The 25,642-nt window shown below is 32.0% G+C and overlaps 1 protein-coding gene and 1 long non-coding RNA gene across 2 annotated transcripts; both read right to left on the bottom strand.

Annotated features, from left to right (window-relative positions):
• Positions 1-2,918: 2,918 nt before the first annotated feature.
• On the bottom strand, positions 2,919-17,025 carry LOC128922325 (histone acetyltransferase p300-like). Its single transcript, XM_054232374.1, has 6 exons — positions 16,774-17,025; positions 15,824-16,020; positions 8,781-8,809; positions 6,446-6,499; positions 6,271-6,375; positions 2,919-3,805 (listed from the first exon to the last, which is right to left on the bottom strand). The coding sequence occupies exons 4-6, from the start codon at positions 6,453-6,455 to the stop codon at positions 3,024-3,026; spliced, it is 897 nt and encodes a 298-aa protein (XP_054088349.1). The 5' UTR covers positions 6,456-6,499; positions 8,781-8,809; positions 15,824-16,020; positions 16,774-17,025; the 3' UTR covers positions 2,919-3,023.
• Positions 17,026-22,415: 5,390 nt separating this feature from the next.
• Positions 22,416-23,046, bottom strand: LOC128922128 (uncharacterized). Its single transcript, XR_008471417.1, has 2 exons — positions 22,902-23,046; positions 22,416-22,807 (listed from the first exon to the last, which is right to left on the bottom strand). It is a non-coding gene; the product is annotated as an uncharacterized LOC128922128 (long non-coding RNA).
• Positions 23,047-25,642: the final 2,596 nt, after the last annotated feature.

Here is a 25,642-nt window from a genome sequence, read left to right on the forward strand (position 1 = left end):
TACACAGTTACACCGCTGCCGAATCGTATGAGGATAAATCAGCGAGTTGCAGCGAATATTTAATTGCGATTAATACAAATAATTATCCCATATTTAGGCAGTTTACACACTTTAAAGAGTACATAACTATCGGACAAATGTTTTAAATGATTAAAAAATGCATCGTCTTGTATAAACTTTTACAAACAATTTAACATAAAAAACTTCAACATTGTACATTGTAACGAACTGCGAAAAATCACGACGAATTAGAAATGCACTCACGCATACGAACTCACCCGAGAGAAAATCGAACCGAAATATTAACAGAGCGAGACAAAAGCTTACAATATTCTTTAAAATTTCATAATATTGTAATATTTATATTTATATTTTAGTAATATGATTGAAAACACTATTGCTCAATCATAATAAAATAATTTAACATGTATTTGACATTATTTATCTGACCACTATCGCAACTATCACTACAATGCCACGACCATGTTCGCGCACACACTAACAAAATGGCGGATCTACTCAGTAGCCGTACTAGCCGCAAGTAAAACAGAGATGTCCATATGAGAGGCATTGCAAGTGCTGCCATCATTAATTTATAAAATCGGGGTCGAAATATGTTTACAAATAAACTGCTATGTATTTTAAAATCATAATTTGTGAGATTTACAGTTTAAAAACTTGTTATTATTAGAAAAATGTCCTAAATCTGACGGCAATTGCAACAAAATGAGATGTCTATTATTGTTTGGTAATTTTCAATTACTAATTCACATACTATACATGAGCACATTTATAACATGTACAAAATGTAAATGAAAAGATTGGGTTTATATTAATTCTCATTCTTATTAAAGGATTGGGTATAATAAACGTGTAAAAATTATTTATTATTTTTCTAATAATTGCTTATTTATTAATAGTTCTAAAATACATATTGTTTGCTAATATTTCTTTAATCCTCGTTGGTAATAAAGGTTATATAATAAGTGTGATCCAAGGTGTCTAATTATACTTCGCAAAAACGTTGCGGCTGACGAAAGTGTGGCAACTTACATTCATGTGCTCAAATTGTGCATTAATAAAATATTATTTCTATCTTCTGAACAAATTATTTACAATATGTAGTTGTGGTTGAATTGAAAACAACTATATGTATATTCAAAAACGTGATGCTGAACTAGCTAAGTGCAAGGATTAAGTTTTTAATTTGTATGCAGAAAATATCGTTCAACCAATTTGTAACATTTCTTTTAACAATTTTTATATATTTATTTTATAATTTCATATGTATATAATAATTGCATGAATGTCCTAAGTAGTATTGTTTATATGATGTCAATTTCGCGCTAATTACTCATTATACTTTTTTATTAGAATGGTAAACGTTAAATAATTTAAATTTTTTATTTAAGCCAAACGACTAAGAAAGCAAAACCCGTTATTGTCACACTTGCTTCTTGAAAAATATCTGTGGTTGACAATTTACGCAAATACATTATAATTATAATTTAGTATTCTAGTGCTAGTATTCTAACTAGCTACAGTGACAAAAGTTGGCTTGTTAGATATTGTATTAAATATAATGTATTTGTACTATTTGGTTATCTGTGACCTGATACTACTTGATGTACAAGTAATACAAAATCATTGTGAAAGTTTTTGCTTAATTTGTTTATTCTTAAAAACTGATTTTTTAATTTAAATAAGTAAACATTACTTTATAATATTAGTATGAGTAAAAAGAATATTATTGGAACCACAAAATAGATTATTTGTTGGCATATATGCTACATATGTGTATATATGTTTCACAAATTTTGTTTTTGTATTTAATATTTTTTCTTTTAGTTATTTTTCAATTTTTTATTTAAGTTTTTAATATAAAAATAAATTATGAAACAAGGAGTATGGATCTTCTGCGCTACTGGAATTCAGTACCATCTATTGACATAAGTATTAAATATCGTTGTAGACAAAATTATTATAAATGTGATAAAAAGCCAAGTATCCTACCGCAACTTGTACAATTAGAATTTCGTTATGGCGACATCTCGTTTTCATGTATTGAATATAATTTAATGGTCGCTATCTCTATAGGGAACTAAATAGTATTGAATGGATACGGAAGCCTATGGAAGTAATATTGTTTAGCATTAAATACAGTTTATCTCCATATATTTTTTGGTATATGTTATCTATACGCCTTCGATACACTGATGTCTACTCAACAGCGCCATCTAGCTTTGAATACTTACCCCATTATATTTCATATTGAAACGAAAATGAATACCAGAAGAAACTAGAATCAACAATCGAAATCGATAAACAACATATTTTGGAAATCCGTTACAATAGAAGATGATCTGTGTTTTCATATGAAATATGACCAAAGTGAACATCGTACCAAATAATACGAAATGCAATGAGTGGAGACACTGCTCCTTCACATAATTTTTATGTGCGGATATGCCAGCATCCTTCTGTCTATTTAACTTTACTTTAAAATTAGCATTGCCAAAATTTGTAATTATCATAATCCAAAGTACTGAAGGTATATCAACTAGATTCTGTGGACTTAATTTTTCTCTCGAATTTCAAAACGCAGTATATTAATCACATCCATCAATCTCCTATAGGGAAATGAAAATTAAGAACCTCTCCAAACTGAGTCTGATTTTGTTTGTAATACAGTAATCCCCGCTTAGGTGGCACTGCTTAAAATGTAACACTTTTGGGGTACTATAGCGGGAAGGCACTTAAATGCATCCCGCTTAGGTGCATCGAGGTACTTACCAAAATTTGAAAAATATCATTTATTTAATACTAAAGTGGATGTTTTTCCTGTCTACACAAAAAAGAACTTGGTATACAATATACAAAATGTTTCTACTTACACATATGTATGTATGAACGCTAAATTGCTTTGCAGAATTAGGTCAAATTTATTTATTACATTAATAGTACACTTTATTCATTAAACGATTAATTATTTATGAGGAAGTTGATGACCAAATGACAAAGCATTACTTGGACCCCGCCCCTCCACCACTTCCTTGTTGCTGTTGCTGCATTATTAACATTTGCTGTTCCTTTCGTTTGATGCGCTTCTCTTCTAACTCCTTTTGTATCTTGTAGATCTTTTCGGCCAGTAGATGGTAATATTCTGACCGTGACTTAGCTGTCTCATACATATCTTTCTCAACTTTTTCAGCGTAAGAAACCAAATTGGATATACGTTTATCAGCCATGGTTGTCGGATCAGATATTGCTTGAAAAAGCTTATGAACAAGGTGTTTTCGTAGATCAGCAGTCACCGATTCACGCCAGTCTCTTTCTTCAGTACCAGCATTATTACTTGCACTGTCATTACTTCCCTGTGAAGTCTGTTGCTGACGGAACGGAAAACATATAATACAATCCGAATGTGTGCAAGTTTTATAGTGCAACAATATTTGACGAGACGAAGTGCAATGCTGAAAGCTGCATTCTCTACCCTGTTTACAGTTTACCATATGCGCCAGCACATTTTTCATAGATTTACAATAGGGAACTGTGCATTTTTCACGGTTAGGGTTCAGAGATTCGCGACGGTTGCACTTATGCGCATGTAAGAGGAGCACCAGTTGTTGCTGTATGTGCTTTTTTCGCTCTTCAGAGAGATGTTGGCCTCCACCACTAGATCCACTGCCTGTGTTTCCACCACCACTTCCACCAGCAGTACCACCACCAGATTGTTGGGAGGTACACGGTTGTTGTTGCTGCTGATGAAGGATTTGATTTTGAGTAAGATTACCGTTTAACACATCTGCTCGTTGCATTACACAGTGATTTGATGCCATACAAACGAGGGATAAAATAAATATTGTTAAGGAATTCGGTACTGGACAATTTTAAACATATGAGTGTATAGTTATGTAATTTCATGAATGATTTTAAGTTTGGGGCGTTTAAAAGCTGCAATAGGCTATGAAGTTGATATCAATTATTTTTATTATAGTATTATAGTTTTGTTCACATAACGGTTGTTTGTGTCACACAAAAATAGAAGAGTTAGATATGGGGTTATATATACAATTGAACTTTCCTAACTCGAATCACCATAATCCACAAAAAACTTCGAGTTAGAGAGATTTCCGAAAATGAAATTTCACTTTTATTGCCAATTACGCGTTATCAAGAACTTCGAAATATGAAAGTTCAACTGTATATATTTGATAATGATGACGAGTGGAGTTGAAATCCGGGTGTCTGTCCGTCCGTCTGTCTGTGCAAGCGATAACTTGAGTCAAAATTGAGATATATTAATGAAACTTGGTACACATATCCCTTGGTACCATAAGAAGGTTGCTTTCGAAGATGGGCGAAATCGGACCTCTGTCATGCTAACAAAATTGTGAGAACCGAAAACATACAAAGTGCCATAACTAAGTCATAAATAAAGTTATACAAATAAAATTTGGTACAAAGGATAGCACAAGAGGCATATTTGGTTTTATTTAAAGTGGAAGTCCCCGCCGCCAAATATATTTTATGTATACATCTCGCAAATCACTTAAGGTATATACTTATGTATATGTACCCCAGTATACATTATGAAAATAGGTGAAATCGGATAATAACCACGCCCAACTCCTATACAAAGCTTATGTTGAAAATTACTAAAAGTGCGTTAACTTCCTAACGGAAAACATCAGAAACTCAAAATTTTACAAGAGAAGTGGCAGAAGAAAGCTGTACTCAGATATTTTTAGAAAATGAAAAATGGGCGTGGCGTCGCCCACTCATAGGTAAAAAACCAACTACTAAATTAAATGGCATGAACACGTAACACACTAAATATCTATACGGATGGCTCGAAAATGGAGGACGGAGTAGGCGCGTGGATATATTTTTCGGAGTTAGGAGTAAAACAGCCTTTCTAATTACCGAATTACAAGTGGCTACACTTCTACTGGGTGCCAGCCCACAAAGGCATTGAGTGCAACAGGATTCTAGACGCAGTTGCTAAAAGTGGTGTATAACTTTCAGACGGAAACATCCAAACCAACTTTGGCAAGCCCATGCATTGTATATACGATGATCTGGGTCAGAGCATGGCAAGGAAGATCATAACGAGCTGGAAAAGTATACCTGGGCACAAAACAGTTAAAGTCATGTGGAAATCGGTAGACCAGAAATACACAAAAATCTAACAGTTCCTCGATAGAAGCAACTGTAGGAGCATGGTTGGAATCTCACCGGTCACTCTCTAGTGGCGGCACACGCCTGTAAGATGGGGCTGACGAGATGACTGCAGGAAATGTCAAGAGCAAGGTATAAGAGAAACAATGGATAATCTTGTGCTCTTGTCCTGCATTCTTAAGGCAACGGCTCCAGCACTTTGGGGCACCACAGTACGAGAATCTGGAAGAGGTATCGTTAGTAAAACTTCAGAACCTACTAAAATTCGCGACAAGCGCAGGCATCCTAAAGGATGACTACTCCTCATTCATTAAGTGACGGTATTCCATCTGGTATCACAATGGACCAAAACTGGTGCATGTGTGGATTTCGCCAACCAGACTAACCTAACCTTACCTAATGCCCTATAACACTCTCATTGATCTTTATTTATAAAAACACAATTAGGGTACTCACAAGTTGCCATAAAGTGTCGTAAAATCGTAAAGACTTAAACTTTTATAAGATAAACTGTCGTTCTTAATATAAGCTAAAAGCCTAGACAGACGGCAGAGTTAACCCCGATTAACTGCGCTTTTAATCAGTTTCAAATTTGTAGGTGGCAGACGGCAGCAAAGCGAGTTATAAACTTCCATAAACAGCTGATTGGCAATAATATTTCCATTTTGATGAAATCAAATTGAATAGATAGCAAATATTGCGCTTGTCAGCCGTACAATTAATACAAAATTACTAATTAATAAAAAAATATACATAAATACGTCATTAATAGAACTTCCATTAAAAAATTAGCTATTTCATTGCATGCGTATGTTTTTGTTTACATTTAATTGAAGAACAGCTGTTAGTATTGCATATTTTCATTTACTATAGGTTAAAAGTGGTCATGTTTAACAATGTTGCCAACAAAAATGCCACGAACTCCCACTAACTCTCTAAAATTTTGAGGATTAAATGGGAGTTAGCTCGAATAACCCCAATCGTACATTGTTTTAAGGAAGTGTATAAAATTAATTTCCCTGTTATGTTGAATATCAGACTTACTATATTTAGAAATGATATACACATATATCATATGGCATTACTTACCAGGCATTGTATCCATTTCGAGAGTCCCATTGTTGTCAAATGACAACATTGACATTGTAATTAATAAATCCGGTAAATCATCTTCTAAAACGGAAACGTAATCCGCTAAGAAAGATTACAAATAAAATAAATGTTCAAATGTATATGTTGCAAACGTAAACATTATTTTACTCACTTGGATCCATTTTAAATTCAAAAATTTTGAGTTCTTTGAATATCTTAAGACAACGAACTCCAGAGAACTTACAACATAGAGAAGGAGCATTTTGATTTTTGTATGATGCTCGATACGGTCATTTACAGAGCTTATAATTGGCTAGTAGGGAATTCACCATTCGCTCGTTACTCGTTATTATTTAACAGAATTGACTGCCGGGGAATGAACATTTGTGATGATTGGCATTTTGATGTGATATGCCCATGCTTTGATATGATAAACTATTTTGACTTTTTATAAATTTTAACTGATTAATAGGATTTTTTCTGCTCATAAATAATATTTAAAATAATTTGTAGAAAAATAAATAAAAATTTATGTCAATATTTCGGTTTCATTTATAAATGAAATGTGAAAAATATTTAATAGAATTTGTAGGAAATTAAAAAAATATTTTTCAATATTTCGGTTTTATAAATTAAATGTGTTAAAATTTAAAAAATTGCTACATTTTAAAAAAAATTATAGGTATAAATGAGCATTTGTATGTATAGATATGCATATACACATGAATATATTATCTGTCATATGCGCGATCACATAAAAAACATACCACGTACACGATATTTCGACATATGTATGTATCTACTATATTCATTCATAAATATATTTTTATGTAAGCGTAAAAAGGGAATTCCTTCATATGAGCAATCACCAACGCACAAATATTCGCGAATGACCTACAAACTTACAAGTGTACGTACATATGTATGTATGTAGAATATTACGAATTGGCAATCGTCATACGAACAACAACACCATTCCTTCATATGCGCAACAACAAACGCACCTATTAGAATATGTGAATGTGAATGACCGTCAAAAACCAAACCAACGCATATACAAACTTACATACATGAGTAACTCACTACAAAAAACTATGAACATCAAGAAGCAGAAACAACAATATGTCAACTCTTTTCCCCGCTGCACCCGTCGGTGTAGACAAACTGCTTCCTCGCGACGAAGACAAAAGCTAAAATCATATTTCGATGTTGATGCTGAAGTCAAAGCGAAAAGTGGCAACAGTTCAAGCAGCTTGACAAAAATCACAAAAGAATCAATTTTCATATTTGCCATCAATTGTGGCAGAAATATAAAATATGCGGAAAAATAAGACTTCGGCCAGGATTTGAACCCGTGCACTGTCTAAATAGCGGATGCGCGCGTACCACTCGCACCATGAAAGCTGTTGAAAATCAACCAGCTTAATTGATATTTCATAATCCATAGGACAAGATGCTCGTTCTAATAGAAATATGAAAATGATTCTCGGCCACTGCCAGTTTTCTCTTCTGAAGGAAATATCAGAAATTATTTGAATTTGTGATTTTTAGCATCCCAGACAATGCCGCTTTTGGGCAAGGCATGCGCGGAGATGTGCGCGACGCTTGCGCTTATGAATGAAGTTCACATGCTTTGTTGTTGATACGCATGCGTTTCAACATGGAAATGTGTTGTAATTTTTTGTTGTAGGCGAGTTGCTTTTTCCGAAGATGTGTCGAAGTGACAAATCTGCGGAATGTAGATTTGTATATTCACATTTATATGTACATATGTATGTACATATAAATTTTTGCACGCGTATGGTAGTAAAAATATTTGAACATACACATTGTTATGAAATTTGCCGACGGCAAATCAATGATTGTTCGAGTCCAGAATGATATTATAGATTTGTTATATAGTTTATTTAAATAATTAAAGAATAAAATGGACTTTTTAATCAGATTTGAATAAAAAATATCTAATAAAAATTAAATGAAATAAAAATATTTATGAATAATATATAAATTTAATAAAACACGACTTTCAGGATTGACTACCATCAATTGGCGAATTTTCTCACAATCAGTGAATTATCATTCATATGTACATACATATGTATATTCACACATATTTTCTTATTTTGCCTATCCAAGGAATTCCCTAGTTGAGAAAGGGCAACAGGTTCGACGCTCATCATAAACATAATTTTTCATTTATTTTATTAATAATTGGGTAAAAATATGATTTTAATTATTAATTATTTCAATTTATAAATTAGTTTAAAATAACTTGAAATAAAAAAAAAAAATACAAAATTTAAATGAATTTGAAAAACATCAAATGATTATTTCATGTGCCAGCGATTTCTCGTTTTACAGAATTCCCTATGCTAAAACTGAAATCGCTGTTAACTTTTCATGAGGTGAGTTCCCCAGCAGCGTGGTAAATTCCCTAGTACACTTCTTTCAGATTTCAATTTCAGTCGCTGTCGAACCTGCACCTTCTCTATGTTGTAAGTTCTCTGGAACTCAGGGCGTGAGAGTGTGAGAGCCACTGAAAAGAGGCATTTTTATAACAATTTGAATTGATGTCAGATCAGACCAAATATTATGTTTTGACGTTTAAATTAAAAAACCAAACATTTATTAAAAATTATTCTATACTGGTTGTTTAATATAAAAAGTAACTATTTAAATTAATAAATAAATAAATAAAGTGAATTAATACTAGTCCACTGACAATTGATAAGTATTTTTGTAATTTTCTATGGAAAATTAGTTTCTAGATGTTGCAAATCACAAACTACTCAACTACTTTTAAATATCACGTTTTCATTTATTTTTATTGTTTTAAATTTGTATTTGTGATCTTTCACGGCGGTCATCAATGTGCCACAATTCTGAATTACCAATTGCGAAACGTCACAACCGCCTTACTCCAGCCAGAGAACTTACAACATAGAGAAGGTGCATTTTGATTTTTGTATGATGCTCGATACGGTCATTTACAGAGCTTATAATTGGCTAGTAGGGAATTCACCATTCGCTCGTTACTCGTTATTATTTAACAGAATTGACTGCTGGGGAATGAACATTTGTGATGATTGGCATTTTGATGTGATATGCCCATGCTTTGATATGATAAACTATTTTGACTTTTTATAAATTTTAACTGATCAATAGAATTTTTTCAGCTCATAAATAATATTTAAAATAATTTGTAGAAAAATAAATAAAAATTTATGTCAATATTTCGGTTTCATTTATAAATGAAATGTGAAAAATATTGAATAGAATTTGTAGGAAATTAAAAAAATATTTTTCAATATTTCGGTTTTATAAATTAAATGTGTTAAAATTTAAAAAATTGCTACATTTTAAAAAATATTATAGGTATAAATGAGCATTTGTATGTATAGATATGCATATACACATGTATATATTATCTGTCATATGCGCGATCACATAAAAAACCTACCACGTACACGATATTTCTACATATGTATGTATCTACTATATTCATTCATAAATATATTTTTATGTAAGCGTAAAAAGGGAATTCCTTCATATGAGCAATCACCAACGCACAAATATTCGCGAATGACCTACAAACTTACAAGTGTACGTACATATGTATGTATGTAGAATATTACGAATTGGCAATCGTCATACGAACAACAACACCATTCCTTCATATGCGCAACAACAAACGCACCAATTAGAATATGTGAATGTGAATGACCGTCAAAAACCAAACCAACGCATATACAAACTTACATACATGAGTAACTCACTACAAAAAACTATGAACATCAAGAAGCAGAAACAATATGTCAACTCTTTTCCCCGCTGCACCCGTCGGTGTAGACAAACTGCTTCCTCGCGACGAAGACAAAAGCTAAAATCATATTTCGATGTTGATGCTGAAGTCAAAGCGAAAAGTGGCAACAGTTCAAGCAGCTTGACAAAAATCACAAAAGAATCAATTTTCATATTTGCCATCAATTGTGGCAGAAATATAAAATATGCGGAAAAATAAGACTTCGGCCGGGATTTGAACCCGAGCACTGTCTAAATAGCGGATGCGCGCGTACCACACGCACCACGAAAGCTGCTGAAAGTCGATCAGCTTAATTGATATTTTATAACCCATAGCACAAGATGCTAGCTCTAATAGAAATATGAATATGATTCTCGGCCACTGCCAGTTTTCTCTTCTGAAGGAAATATCAGAAATTATTTGAATTTGTGATTTTTAGCATCCCAGACAATGCCGCCTTTGGGCAAGGCATGCGCGGAGATGTGCGCGACGCTTGCGCTTATGAATGAAGTTCACATGCTTTGTTGTTGATACGCATGCGTTCCAACATGGAAATGTGTTGTAATTTTTTGTTGTAGGCGAGTTGCTTTTTCCGAAGATGTGTCGAAGTGACAAATCTGCGGAATGTAGATTTGTATATTCACATTTATATGTACATATGTATGTATGTACATATAAATTTTTGCACGCGTATGGTAGTAAAAATATTTGAACATACACATTGTTATGAAATTTGCCGACGGCAAATCAATGATTGTTCGAGTCCAGAATGATATTATAGATTTGTTATATAGTTTATTTAAATAATTAAAGAATATAATGGACTTTTTAATCAGATTTGAATAAAAAATATCTAATAAAAATATTTATGAATAATATATAAATTTAATAAAACACGACTTTCAGGATTGACTACCATCAATTGGCGAATTTTCGCACAATCAGTGAATTATTATTCATATGTACATACATATGTATATTCACACATATTTTCTTATTTTGCCTATCCAAGGAATTCCCTAGTTGAGAAAGGGCAACAGGTTCGACGCTCATCATAAACATAATTTTTCATTCATTTTATTAATAATTGGGTAAAAATATGATTTTAATTATTAATTATTTCAATTTATAAATTAGTTTAAAATAACTTGAAATAAAAAAAAAAATACAAAATTTAAATGAATTTGAAAAACATCAAATGATTATTTCATGTGCCAGCGATTTCTCGTTTTACAGAATTCCCTATGCTAAAACTGAAATCGCTGTTAACTTTTCATGAGGTGAGTTCCCCAGCAGCGTGGTAAATTCCCTAGTACACTTCTTTCAGACTTGAATTTCAGTCGCTGTCGAACCTGCACCTTCTCCAGAGAACTTACAACATAGAGAAGGAGCATTTTGATTTTTGTATGATGCTCGATACGGTCATTTACAGAGCTTATAATTGGCTAGTAGGGAATTCACCATTCGCTCGTTACTCGTTATTATTTAACAGAATTGACTGCTGGGGAATGAACATTTGTGATGATTGGCATTTTGATGTGATATGCCCATGCTTTGATATGATAAACTATTTTTACTTTTTATAAATTTTAACTGATCAATAGAATTTTTTCAGCTCATAAATAATATTTAAAATAATTTGTAGAAAAATAAATAAAAATTTATGTCAATATTTCGGTTTCATTTATAAATGAAATGTGAAAAATATTGAATAGAATTTGTAGGAAATTAAAAAAATATTTTTCAATATTTCGGTTTTATAAATTAAATGTGTTAAAATTTAAAAAATTGCTACATTTTAAAAAAATTATAGGTATAAATGAGCATTTGTATGTAAATGAGCACATGTATATATTATCTGTCATATGCGCGATCACATAAAAAACCTACCACGTACACGATATTTCTACATATGTATGTATCTACTATATTCATTCATAAATATATTTTTATGTAAGCGTAAAAAGGGAATTCCTTCATATGAGCAATCACCAACGCACAAATATTCGCGAATGACCTACAAACTTACAAGTGTACGTACATATGTATGTATGTAGAATATTACGAATTGACAATCGTCATACGAACAACAACACCATTCCTTCATATGCGCAACAACAAACGCACCAATTAGAATATGTGAATGTGAATGACCGTCAAAAACCAAACCAACGCATATACAAACTTACATACATGAGTAACTCACTACAAAAAACTATGAACATCAAGAAGAAGAAACAACAATATGTCAACTCTTTTCCCCGCTGCACCCGTCGGTGTAGACAAACTGCTTCCTCGCGACGAAGACAAAAGCTAAAATCATATTTCGATGTTGATGCTGAAGTCAAAGCGAAAAGTGGCAACAGTTCAAGCAGCTTGACAAAAATCACAAAAGAATCAATTTTCATATTTGCCATCAATTGTGGCAAAAATATAAAATATGCAGAAAAATAAGACTTCGGCCAGGATTTGAACCCGAGCACTGTCTAAATATCGGATGCGCGCGTACCACTCGCACCATGAAAGCTGTTGAAAATCAACCAGCTTAATTGATATTTCATAATCCATAGGACAAGATGCTCGTTCTAATAGAAATATGAAAATGATTCTCGGCCACTGCCAGTTTTCTCTTTTGAAGGAAATATCAGAAATTATTTGAATTTGTGATTTTTAGCATCCCAGACAATGCCGCTTTTGGGCAAGGTATGCGCGGAGATGTGCGCGACGCTTGCGCTTATGAATGAAGTTCACATGCTTTGTTGTTGATACGCATGCGTTTCAACATGGAAATGTGTTGTAATTTTTTGTTGTAGGCGAGTTGCTTTTTCCGAAGATGTGTCGAAGTGACAAATCTGCGGAATGTAGATTTGTATATTCACATTTATATGTACATATGTATGTACATATAAATTTTTGCACGCGTATGGTAGTAAAAATATTTGAACATACACATTGTTATGAAATTTGCCGACGGCAAATCAATGATTGTTCGAGTCCAGAATGATATTATAGATTTGTTATATAGTTTATTTAAATAATTAAAGAATAAAATGGACTTTTTAATCAGATTTGAATAAAAAATATCTAATAAAAATTAAATGAAATAAAAATATTTATGAATAATATATAAATTTAATAAAACACGACTTTCAGGATTGACTACCATCAATTGGCGAATTTTCGCACAATCAGTGAATTATCATTCATATGTACATACATATGTATATTCACACATATTTTCTTATTTTGCCTATCCAAGGAATTCCCTAGTTGAGAAAGGGCAACAGGTTCGACGCTTATCATAAACATAATTTTTCATTCATTTTATTAATAATTGGGTAAAAATATGATTTTAATTATTAATTATTTCAATTTATAAATTAGTTTAAAATAACTTGAAATAAAAAAAAAATACAAAATTTAAATGAATTTGAAAAACATCAAATGATTATTTCATTTGCCAGCGATTTCTCGTTTTACAGAATTCCCTATGCTAAAACTGAAAACGCTGTTAACTTTTCATGAGGTGAGTTCCCCAGCAGCGTGGTAAATTCCCTAGTACACTTCTTTCAGATTTGAATTTCAGTCGCTGTCGAACCTGCACCTTCTCTATGTTGTAAGTTCTCTGCTTCTCTATGTTGTAAGTTCTCTGCTTATACAGTCTAAAAATGGAAGAAATCGGATCGTAACCACGCCCACCTCCCATACAAAGGTTATGTTAAAAACTACTAAAACTGCTATAATTTAGTAAGGAAAACCACCAGAAACGTTAAATTTTATGGTAAAGATAGTACAGAAGAGCTACATTCAAATTGGTATACCAAATTTTAGATGGGTGTGGCTCACCCACTTATGGGTCAAAAACAATAACTCCGAAACTACTCGACCAATTTCAATGAAATTCGGTTCATATCAAATATCTACCTTACGCCTTTTTGTCTTTTTAATTTCGCGGCTATGTATAAAGCGCTATAGAGCTAGTATTTGGCAAAACTATACATCTTTGGCAATACTTTACATCTACAAAACGACGCTATGCTTGATTAGTTTGGATATTACGTTCAACATTTATAGACGTGTAAACATGGAGTTCACTAACGCTGAAATTCACGCTATTTTAAAGTTTTCCTTCGTTAAAGGCAAATCTGCTAGAGAAACGTTCCGTGAGACTAATGGTGTTTTGGAGGATGGTACTCTATCACGAATATCAAAGATAACATGATACGAAACTCTTTCATTCGTGAGAGAGCTGTCGAAGTCCGCATTTTTTATAACATTTGGCAGTGGTGCCACTGCGGGAAAATATAAGATAAGAGATTTTTATTCGATTTCTTGGGTATTTATTGGTTTGCAGTTTACGCTTAATAGAGACTTCTTAACCAATATTACACCAACACATACACTTATAAATATATATTTTAAGATAAACAATAGACATCTACACATAAAAATAATAAAATATTATAATAATTAAAAATCGTACATATTATAAGTCAACAAAAACAAAAATTGAGCTTAGTTTAATTTAGTAACAAATATTTATTTATATTTTATAAACAAATAAACACCTTAATATATTCTCTAAAAGTTTAAGAGAAAATTTGTACCCAGATATGTATTTACGTAAATGTCATTTAACACTGTTAAAGAACGTACATATATTACTTTCGTACAAATAGCCACCGTTTCTTAAATAATGTACACATATTAACTCCATTTAAATAAAAGTTAATAGTAATTCAAAAATCACAAAAAACTTATCGTACAAAAACGAACCATTTAATCATTTATTTCTGCGGGATTCTTAGTGGTAGCTCGTCATTTTGACTGTCAGCTGTTCAGTAGCCCATGATCTGGCTTTGTTGCCAACATCAAAAATGAGTTCATGGGCTCTCTCAACAAGCAAAAGAGAAGAGTTTCGTATCATATTATCCATGACGAATATATATCGAACTGCGGAGGAATGGTTTCGACGATTCAGATCGGGTGAAAACGACATCATGGAAAAGCCACCGGCGGAAGACTTGTGACGACGAATACCGATCAAATCATGGAAAACATCGAGTTAGACCGGCATGTGGCATCTCGTGACATCGCCCAGGAGATCGGAGTGAGTCACCAAACCATTTCAAACCATCTGCAGAAGCTTGAAGCAGGCGATCGACCAGAAGGGTCCGGAATTGTTCCACAGGAAGGGTGTAGTGTTTCATCAGAGTTCCTGAGCATGGCGAACCCCCTTAGTGGTGTAAAGTTGAACTCAAAAGAGGTTTGTGAAAAGTGTCTGTCCGAGTTTTTCGTAAATAAGGAGGGGGCTTCACCGAAGGTGTATTATGAAGTTGCCGTCTAGATGGAAACAGATTATTGAACGAAACGGCGTATATTTGATTTAGTTCAAATCTGATCACTGTAACACTTTTTATAAACCATTGAATAAAGAGCAAAAAAGTGGAAGGGAGATATTTGGCAACCTAATATATTGCTGGCTTCCCAACGATATTATATGAAAATAGTACAAATTAGTTTCGAACCACGCCTATATTATTCTGATAAAGTTCCAGTTCCACACCTTTCCCTCATATGTGTCAACCTAATCTGTTTGCATTGTGCAGTAATTTCACAACTATTTCCAAGAAAGAAGAACCTGCTCTAATCTAAATTCGAGTTTTGCGACTTAATAAATTACTGAATTACACAAATTCTCTTGTTGACTCATGAGCTTAAAAAATACCAATTATATAGTATACTTACATTTATATCCGTAAGTGTTGGTAGCTTATTTCAATTTCCAAATTTCAGTTCTAAATAACACTTCACTTATTTTTATATCGATTTACTTCTCAATGATCTGAAGAATTAACTGCTCCAATTGAACGCTTAAAACAAACTGGGACGATTGCACGAGCGCACCACAATTTTTACCATTGTGAAACATACAAGTAAGAAGTCTAAAATACATTAAAAGATATTGATGGAAAACGATAATGAAGGAAAACGCTAGGCATTTGGCGTGGGTTTCGTGCAGATTTTGGTACTAAAAAGCCAAATGTCTCAAGGCATTGGGCACTTCACGCGAGTTGCATCGTACTAAAAAATCTAGAATAACGAGTTGCCGTGTTATGCTACTCAATTTATTACTTTAAGTAAACTTTTGGTACTTTTTTAATTATTTTTCTTTTTTTTTTTTTAATTATAAAGAATAATTTGTATGGTAAATATCAGGTTTAGAACCAGGTTATCCACCACTATTCATTAGATAGGGGTTTTAGAATATATTGTATATTTTATTCTCGCATAGTAGGTTAACTATTAATTTTTCATTAATATATTCTATCAAATACTTATCCGCAAAAATATTTCCATTTTACAGTGCGTTTATTTAAAACTCTGTGTCGAAACAAGTAGTAAATCGATCAGGTTATCTCAGATGTCAAAAAAATTAACCAGCTGATTCTTTTCATACTTGTATGTATACATATATAATAATTTATACCTTTTGTGCAGCCGTTGGAAACTAAAACTAACTTAACTCATACACCACTACACCTACAAAGTTTTTCAGCTTTTATCAACACATACGAACAACTAACTTTTACCTCGATAGTTGGAGTAGTAACATTCATTCATCGTACTTTTTAAATGGGTAAGAGAGAGATGCGAATTGTGGTATGTGTGGCTCTCTAGATAAGGATTATACGTACATACATAAATACTGTGACTCAGACTTATAGTTTAGAAAATATTTAATTTTTTCATATGTATGTTTAACACAATTTTCTCACATTTTTCACTTCACACATTGAAAATTACACTGTCAGCATTGAACTAAATTTAAATTTTATATTTATTTAAGGTTTTTTAAGTAAAAATTATTGAAGATCCAGTCCTAATGATGGCTGGCTTTACTTGCTTTCGTTGACTATTCGTACTTGAAACGCTTGTATGACCAGATAAGCGCTTTGAACGCTTTCAAAACAATGTATCAATCACGGTTGCCACACGCTTAATAATTTGTGCACAAAAAACTCCAAAAAGCATTAATAATACTTTAATAACACTTTTATGTTAAATGTTATGTTATTTTTATACCTGAGACAGACATGTAGTATACATTGTAGTATGCTTCAGAAACCATATGTGTATCAGCGGTTTTCCGAATTTTGTTTGAAAGCAAATGGTGTTCCGTACTACAATAGAGTTCTAGAAACCATTGAAATTTTGTGGTGTTGTGAAATGTACTACAATGGATTGCATTGAACACAGTGTGTTCAACACACCGAAAGCTTTAAGCTCTTCTGCCACAATCATATGTTTTCTGACATTTTGACATACAGAACATAAATTAAATTCAAAATTAATTGAAATCAAAAAACAAAATTTTAAAAAAATTATGTGAAAAATATGTAATATGTATGTAATATGTAATAATTATATTGGACAATAATATTTTAAGATTGCTTGAAGTTATAACTAAGTCAGTAATAATTTTCCTGCCTGTTATTCATAATTACATTTTGCTTGAATTTATTTGTATCAGCTGATGAATGTAAACATAGTACAATGTACTACATGTATGTCACTATGCTGGTATATGGTTTCTTGAGCTTTTATTGTAGTATACATCTTAGTATAGAAACCATATGCCTGCCTTAGGCATTAACAATATGTTGATTTTCTGCGTATGCATATGTATGTGAATATCATTTTATTTATTTATTTAAATGAAGTACAATTATAAATTATTATACTACCTATAAGACTAGACTACTATTATTATACTACTAGCTACAGGGCCTTCGGCTGTTTAGTATAAAGTGTTATTAAACTTTCGGTATACGGGTTTATAAATATAAAGGTATTTTGTTTGGAGATTGTAATAATATGCTGTAGTGAATAATTAATTCGTTTTAGATTAGATGTTTTAATTGGGTTTTGGAGATGAAATTGTGTATTGTTTTTATGTCGGTAGTTGACGGTTCTTTAAGAAGATTGTAACGGGTGATTTTTTTGAGGTTAGGATTTTCATGCATTAGTATTTGACAGATCACGTGGGATTTCAGACATGGTGTCAAAGAGAAAGATGCTCAGTATGCTTTGACATTTCATCATGAATAGACTTACTAACGAGCAACGCTTGCAAATCATTGAATTTTATTACCAAAATCAGTGTTCGGTTCGACAAATCGAAAAATCGACAAATCGACAAATTTTGTTCAGCGATGAGGCTCATTTCTGGTTGAATGGCTACGTAAATAAGCAAAATTGCCGCATTTGGGGTGAAGAGCAACCAGAAGCCGTTCAAGAACTGCCCATGCATCCCGAAAAATGCACTGTTTGGTGTGGTTTGTACGCTGGTGGAATCATTGGACCGTATTTTTTCAAAGATGCTGTTGGACGCAACGTTACGGTGAATGGCGATCGCTATCGTTCGATGCTAACAAACTTTTTGTTGCCAAAAATGGAAGAACTGAACTTGGTTGACATGTGGTTTCAACAAGATGGCGCTACATGCCACACAGCTCGCGATTCTATGGCCATTTTGAGGGAAAACTTCGGAGAACAATTCATCTCAAGAAATGGACCCGTAAGTTGGCCACCAAGATCATGCGATTTAACGCCTTTAGACTATTTTTTGTGGGGCTACGTCAAGTCTAAAGTCTACAGAAATAAGCCAGCAACTATTCCAGCTTTGGAAGACAACATTTCCGAAGAAATTCGGGCTATTCCGGCCGAAATGCTCGAAAAAGTTGCCCAAAATTGGACTTTCCGAATGGACCACCTAAGACGCAGCCGCGGTCAACATTTAAATGAAATTATCTTCAAAAAGTAAATGTCATGAACCAATCTAACGTTTCAAATAAAGAACCGATGAGATTTTGCAAATTTTATGCGTTTTTTTTTTTTAAAAAGTTATCAAGCTCTTAAAAAATCACCCTTTATATTGGGTAAGAGAATTCCTGTAAAATATTGCATAGAGCAGGGCAGTGATTTAATAAGTGTTCTACAGAATTCGTAGAACTATTACAAAGTCGACATGTTGCATTGTGTTCCAGAATATGCTGGTGTGTAAAAATGTCCTAAACGGAGCCGAGTGAAAATTTTAATTTCCGGTATGCTGCAGGAAGAAGTGTGCTCAGGATTTGTGAGTCGATAGTGGTTGTTATACGTAGGCCGAGCAACGCTTATTTGAAGATTCGCATAGTTTTTAATAAACTTTGAAATATCGTTGTTTTCATAAGCTTTAACATAAATACACGGGCCACGTATGGTGTTTTTTGCTTCTTTGTCGGCGAATTCGTTGCCCTATATGTCACAGTGGTACTGGTACCCACTTTTGTTTTATCTTTCTTTTTCCAACAATCAAGTTCTCCCGAATATTAATACTCTCACAACATGTTGCACAGAGTATTTTAGTTTTGTTTACATCACCCAGAAATAAAAGAGTTAGATATGGGGTTATACATATATACATATATATATATATATAAATGATCAGAAAGACGAGAGGATTCCAAATCCGGAAGTCTGTCTGTACGTTTGTCTGTGCAAGCGATAACTTGAGTAATAATTGAGATATCTATGAGGAGGTTGGTATTGAAAATGAGCTAAATCTTTCTTTTAGCCATTTCCTTATACAGTCCAAAAATGAAAGAAATCGGATAATAACCACACCCACCTCCCATACGAAAGTTAGGTTGAAAATTACTAAAAGTGGGTTAACTCACTAACGAAAAACGTCAGATACAATAAATTTTACAGAAGAAATATCAGAAGGAAGCTTCACTCAATTTTTTTTACAAAATGAAAAAAAGGCGAGGCATCGCCCACTTATGGGTCAAAAACCATATCTCAGGAACTACTCGACCGATTTCAATGAAACATGGTTTGTAATAGTTTCCTTACCTCCCAATAATATATTGTGAAAATTGGCCAATATACTAATATACTGACAGTGAATCTGTGCGTTTTTCATGCATAAATTTTTTACAAATCGATGCTTTGGATCGGTGTAGTAGGGGCTTCTACGACCCAATTTGAATATTTTTTGGTGTTCAAAGGAAGATAAAATGCAAATACTCCAATGCTATATTGGCATGAAAGAAACTTCGAAAAAACACTTATTTTTTAAATATTTGACTTACACCTATATTATATTGGCCAAGCACATTTAATGAAACAATGGTTATCATGTGCCCAAAATGTAAGATCTACAAATAAATTATGCAAGTTGTTGTTAATCCTACGCTACTATTTCGCCTTCATCATAATCAAACAACGCCAAAATCATCAAAACAAAATACTAATATTTACAACACGATTTGGAAAAAACAGTATCAGCTAAACTATAAACACGCTATTATTTTGTTCATAAGTGTACATATATAATTTTGCCACGATTGAGAATTCTTTGGCGGTCACAGTTTGACAACGGATTGTGGTATGTGTGGCTCTCTAGATAAGGATTATATGTACATACATAAATACTGTGACTCAGGCTTATAGTTTTGAAAATATTTAAATTTTCTATATGTTTAACACAATTTTCTCACATTTTTCACTTCACACATTGAAAATTACACTGTCAGCATTGAAATAATTTAAATTTTATATTTATTTAAGGTTTTTTAAGTAAAAATTATTGAATATCCAGGCTTAATGATGGCTGGCTTTACTTGCTTTCGTGGACTATTCGTACTTGAAACGATTGTATGACCAGATAAGCGCTTTGAACGCTTTTAAAACAATGAATCAATCACGGTTGCCACACGCTTAATAATTTGTGCACAAAAATTTCAAACAAAGCATTAGTAATACTTTAATACATATATAATATATATAATAATAGATGTAAACACATATGTATGCATATCAAATATATTTTAACTATTTGTAGCAACAACAAAATTACACAAATTGGTATATTTCGGCCAAACTGGCCACCGTAGCTAAAATATCAAATGTCAAAAGCACTGGCAATAGAACATACATAAATTTATTCGAAACTTCAACCCAGAGATAAAGAGACGTACAACTCTCATTTCATTGAAAGTCAGTTAATTACACATTTTTTTATTTAATCGCAAACGACCATTTGATGTTACAAGCAAAAGACGTTATTGCGTCACTTGCTATTTGGAAAATGTCTGCGGTTGACAATTTACGAAAATAGTGCATTATGATTTAACTTCTTAAAGCAACTATTCAATATATTCAATTATTAATTAAAACTCGTAAAAACTACAATATGAAGGATACCATAATATAGTAGAAATGAACTACAGTCAGCATTATAGTGCTATCCTCTTGCGAGAAACTAGTCTGTGCGTCCGTGCAAGCTGTAACTTTACTAACTAACTGTTTAGATATATAGATATACCATAAGAAAGTTGCTTTCGTAAATGGGCGAAATCGAACTATTGCCACGCCCACAAAATGTCGAATACCGAAAATTAAATGAAGTTATAAAAGTAAAATTTGGCAAAGGTTCGTACTAGGAAGCAGCAACTTTGGATTTAATTTTTTTGGGAAAATGGTCTTTTCGCCGCCCTCAAATAGGTCTTTTGTATATACCTCGCAAACCAATAAAGCTATATAAACCAAACTATCTGCAGTCACTTCCCTTACACACCTCATTACACACTATAACATGTAAGGAAGGACCGAACATTTTATACTCTCGCAATTTATTTATTTAATTTTATTAATATTTATAACGTAATTTTTAGAATTATTAGAAGAAAAATCCCTATTTCTAAAATATTTTTATGTTTTTAAATATTTTCGATTTTCGCTATTTTGTGAGCGTGGCAGTGGTCCGAGTTCGTCTGTCTTCAAAAGCAACCTTCCTATGGTACCACAAATGTGAGGAATGTAGATTTGTATGTTCACATTTATATGTATATATGTATATATATATTTCTGCACGCGTATGCAGAGAACGTATAACATTCACATTATTATGAAATTTGCCGACGGCAAATCAATGATTGTTCGAGTTCATAATGATATTATAGATTATTATATATTTTATTTAAATAATTAAGAATAAGACAAACTTTTTAATCAGATATAAATAAAAATTAACTTAAAATAAATAAAAAATATCTAATAAAAATTAAATGAAAAAAATATAGAAAATTAAATGAAATAAAAATATTATTGAATAATATATAAATTTAATAAAACATGACTTTCAGAATTGTTTACCATCAATTGATAAATTCTCGCATATTTTATTCACACATATTTTCCTATTTTGCCTAGCCATCGAATTCCCTAGTTGAGAAAGGGCATCAGGTTCGACGCCCATCATAAACATTATTTTTATTAATTTTATTAATAATTTGGTAAAAATATGATTTTAATTAGTAATTATATCAATTTATAAATTAGTTTAAAATAACATAAAATAAAAAATAATAAAAAATTTAAATGGATTTGAAAAATATCACATGATTATTTCATGTGCCAGCAATTTCTCGTTTTACAGATTCCCTGCTGCTAAAACTGAAATTGCTGTTAACTTTTCAGAAGGTGAATTCCCCGCTAGTGTGGTAAATTCCCCCGTTGAAAGTTTTCAGACTTGAATTTATTTCGCTGTCGAACCTGCACCTTCTCTATGTTGTAAGTTCTCTGCCCGAAGCTGCTCTCTGATACATACATATATATTTTTGACAAGATTGTGATTATTTTGGCGGTCCCGGTTTAACAACGAATTGTGGTATGTGTGGCTCTCTAGATAAGGATTATGTATGCATAAATACTGTGACTCAGACTTACAGTTTTGAAAATATTTAAATTTTCAATATATTTAACACAATTTTCTCACATTTTTCACTCCGCATACATATTACGCTGCCAAGAATGAATTAAACTTAAATTTTATATTTATTTAATGTTTTTTAAGTAAAAACTAAGATCCAGGCCTAGTGAAGGCCTGCTTTACTTGCTTCCGTTGACTATTCCTACTTGAAATGCTTGTGTGACAAGATAAGCGCTTTGAACGCTTTCAAAACAATGTATCAATCACGATTGCCACACGCTTAATAATTTGTACAAAAAAAACTCAAACTAAACATTAGTAATACTATAATAACACGTTAATGTTAAATGTTATGTTATTATTAACAATATGTAGATTTTCTGCATATAAATATATATACATATATCAAATATCGAAAATATTGTACATTTTACCTATTTGTAGAAACAAAAAAAATTATACAAACATTTCGGTACATTTCGGCAACCCTAATGCACTAATTGGGGCAGCAGTCAATTTAGCGCCATCTGTTGGCGTAATTAGAAAACATCAGTGCAGATAAAATGTCTACAAATGTGACCGGAATATATGCAATGCAACATATTGTTATAGCGACATCTCGTTTTATTTAGTTAATATGTAGAGATATAAATTCAACGGCCGCGACCTCTATAGGGAACTAAACTAAATTGAAGGATACGGAAATTTATTGTAAGTATTGTTAAATTTATTGAAAGTTTTCGATGCAGTATCCGCTGTAGGAGAAAGAGCTCCACTCCGTTGGAGAAACCAGGTGAAAAGTGACCAGGCTTCACTTGGTGTTTCCAGTTGGCGCCAGAAAGCATATATTGGTAATAGCATCTTCCAATCGACACTTAATTGCGAGATTTTGGCTGTTGAGTAGATTATATCACTAATCAACTGGATTTAGTAAGATTTCCACCTACAGAAATTACACTTGCTGATCTCGTCACCGAAGTGATTTGAAGCTAATCTACTCGAAATTTACCTACGCGACTCTGATTTAGCGCCCTTTGTTGCCGTATTTTGTTTCATCACAGCTGATTTTCACTATAAACTGGCAAAAAAAAATAAAAAACAAAAAAAAAACGAACAAAGCGTGCAGAAACTATCAAATAAGCAACTGAGTGCTGATTTAGACAATTTCGTCGTACTATATATTAAAAACAAATCAGTATAATAGCTACACATATGGGCATTTCCGCCAGAAGCTACATCACAGACAAAATATTAAACATTATTAGATTTACAAAGTTTTTGCATATTTTCATAGGAAAATATTTAAATTTATTTATATTAAATTAATTTTAAATTAATTCATAACCAATTACAAGATATACCGAAGTCAAGTAGAATAGGAGCTACTTTTCTCATTTCGATTTTTCTTCTGCATTTGTTTTTTCGTCAAAATTGTTAAAGAAACATATCATGTATTAATTTTTGCTTTGTGTACAAAGAGGAAAATAAAATGCATAAGAAATAATGCGATTGCAAATAACTGTAAGTAATAATAAGTATAAATAATAAGTAAGTAAGCGACATCAAAAAACAACACTTGTTCCCACTGCACCGGAAATATAAGCAGAAAACATGCAAATTTTTGAGTATAAACAGCAAATTTTTATACAATTAAAATAAAAGAAACCTTGTTCAATAATCAGAAGATTTGCGGTTTTGGTAACTACTTAAAATTGGTCACGTGCGACATCATAGGTGTGGAATTTAAAAATTTAAAATTATTTTTTGTCTTATAAAATTGACTTAAATATGTAAATATACACATTTACATTAATTATTTACATATGATCAAAAATGGCACTTTAAATTCCACTGAAATAGCTATTAAAAAACATTTTGGCGAAAATTATAGGCTTACAAATCAAAATAAGAGTGCACATTTTAACAAGGTTGTCGGAGAAAATCGTTTGCTTTTATAAGTCCTTTAGTTGCTTTTCTAAAATATTTTTTTTTTTAAGGTAACTGCTCTCAGTTTAAAATCAAATTTATATTATCAAGCCTGGTTGATTTTATAAAATAATTAAAATACTCTTCAGGGAGTGGGAGCAGTTATCAAAAGGAAAGTATAGCAGATAAGGAAATCCAAAAAATTGTATACTCGAGGACAGCATTTTCTGAAAAAACTGTATTTCACATTCATAATACTATTTTCATTTTATAGTATAGAATTTTTGTTGTGTTTCTCGTTGGATGTTAGTTAAAATAAATAAATAAATACATTTACTATTATTTCAGTCCATTTTATTGGACTTGTTGTTAAATAATTCCGTATTATAACAACAAAATCAACATCCATATTAATATGGAAAAAAATATCCTGTGCGAATGTGATTAATATTTAATTAAAAAAACTAATCATTATTTTTGTGTGAAATTCATATCAATTTTATAGGCATCCATTCACAACGCTCTACAATCAAAAACATCTGAATATTGCCTCACAATTCGCTGAAATCGCCGTTGTCCCCAAAAACGACTTCCATTTTTTGTCCCGTGCGAATGCCTTGGTTTTTTGCAATTATCTTGAAAATGAAAACCGTTCCAAAATCAACCTTAACACTAAATGTAGAACTAATGAAGGGCTATTAAAAAATCCTACTGTCGATATTAAAAAAACATTTTAGTTCATATTTTTTTAGTTTAAAAGTGTACGATTGTCACGTTCGCTATGGCGGAAATGCCCATATATATTTTAACATCAACTAAATGTATGGCAATAAATGTTTAATTAATTTTTATAATAAAATAAATTAAATAATTAACACAGT

The sequence above is a fragment of the Zeugodacus cucurbitae genome, chromosome 5 (genome assembly GCF_028554725.1).
Source record: "Zeugodacus cucurbitae isolate PBARC_wt_2022May chromosome 5, idZeuCucr1.2, whole genome shotgun sequence".
Lineage (NCBI taxonomy): Eukaryota > Metazoa > Arthropoda > Insecta > Diptera > Tephritidae > Zeugodacus > Zeugodacus cucurbitae.

What these genes read in the sequence shown, in the direction of transcription:
- LOC128922325 (XM_054232374.1), bottom strand. An exon ending in CGAAATGGATACAATGCCTG is followed by an intron (nt 3,806 to 6,270) that starts GTAAGTAATGCC and finishes TGCAACGAGCAG; the next exon opens with ATGTGTTAAACGGTAATCTT.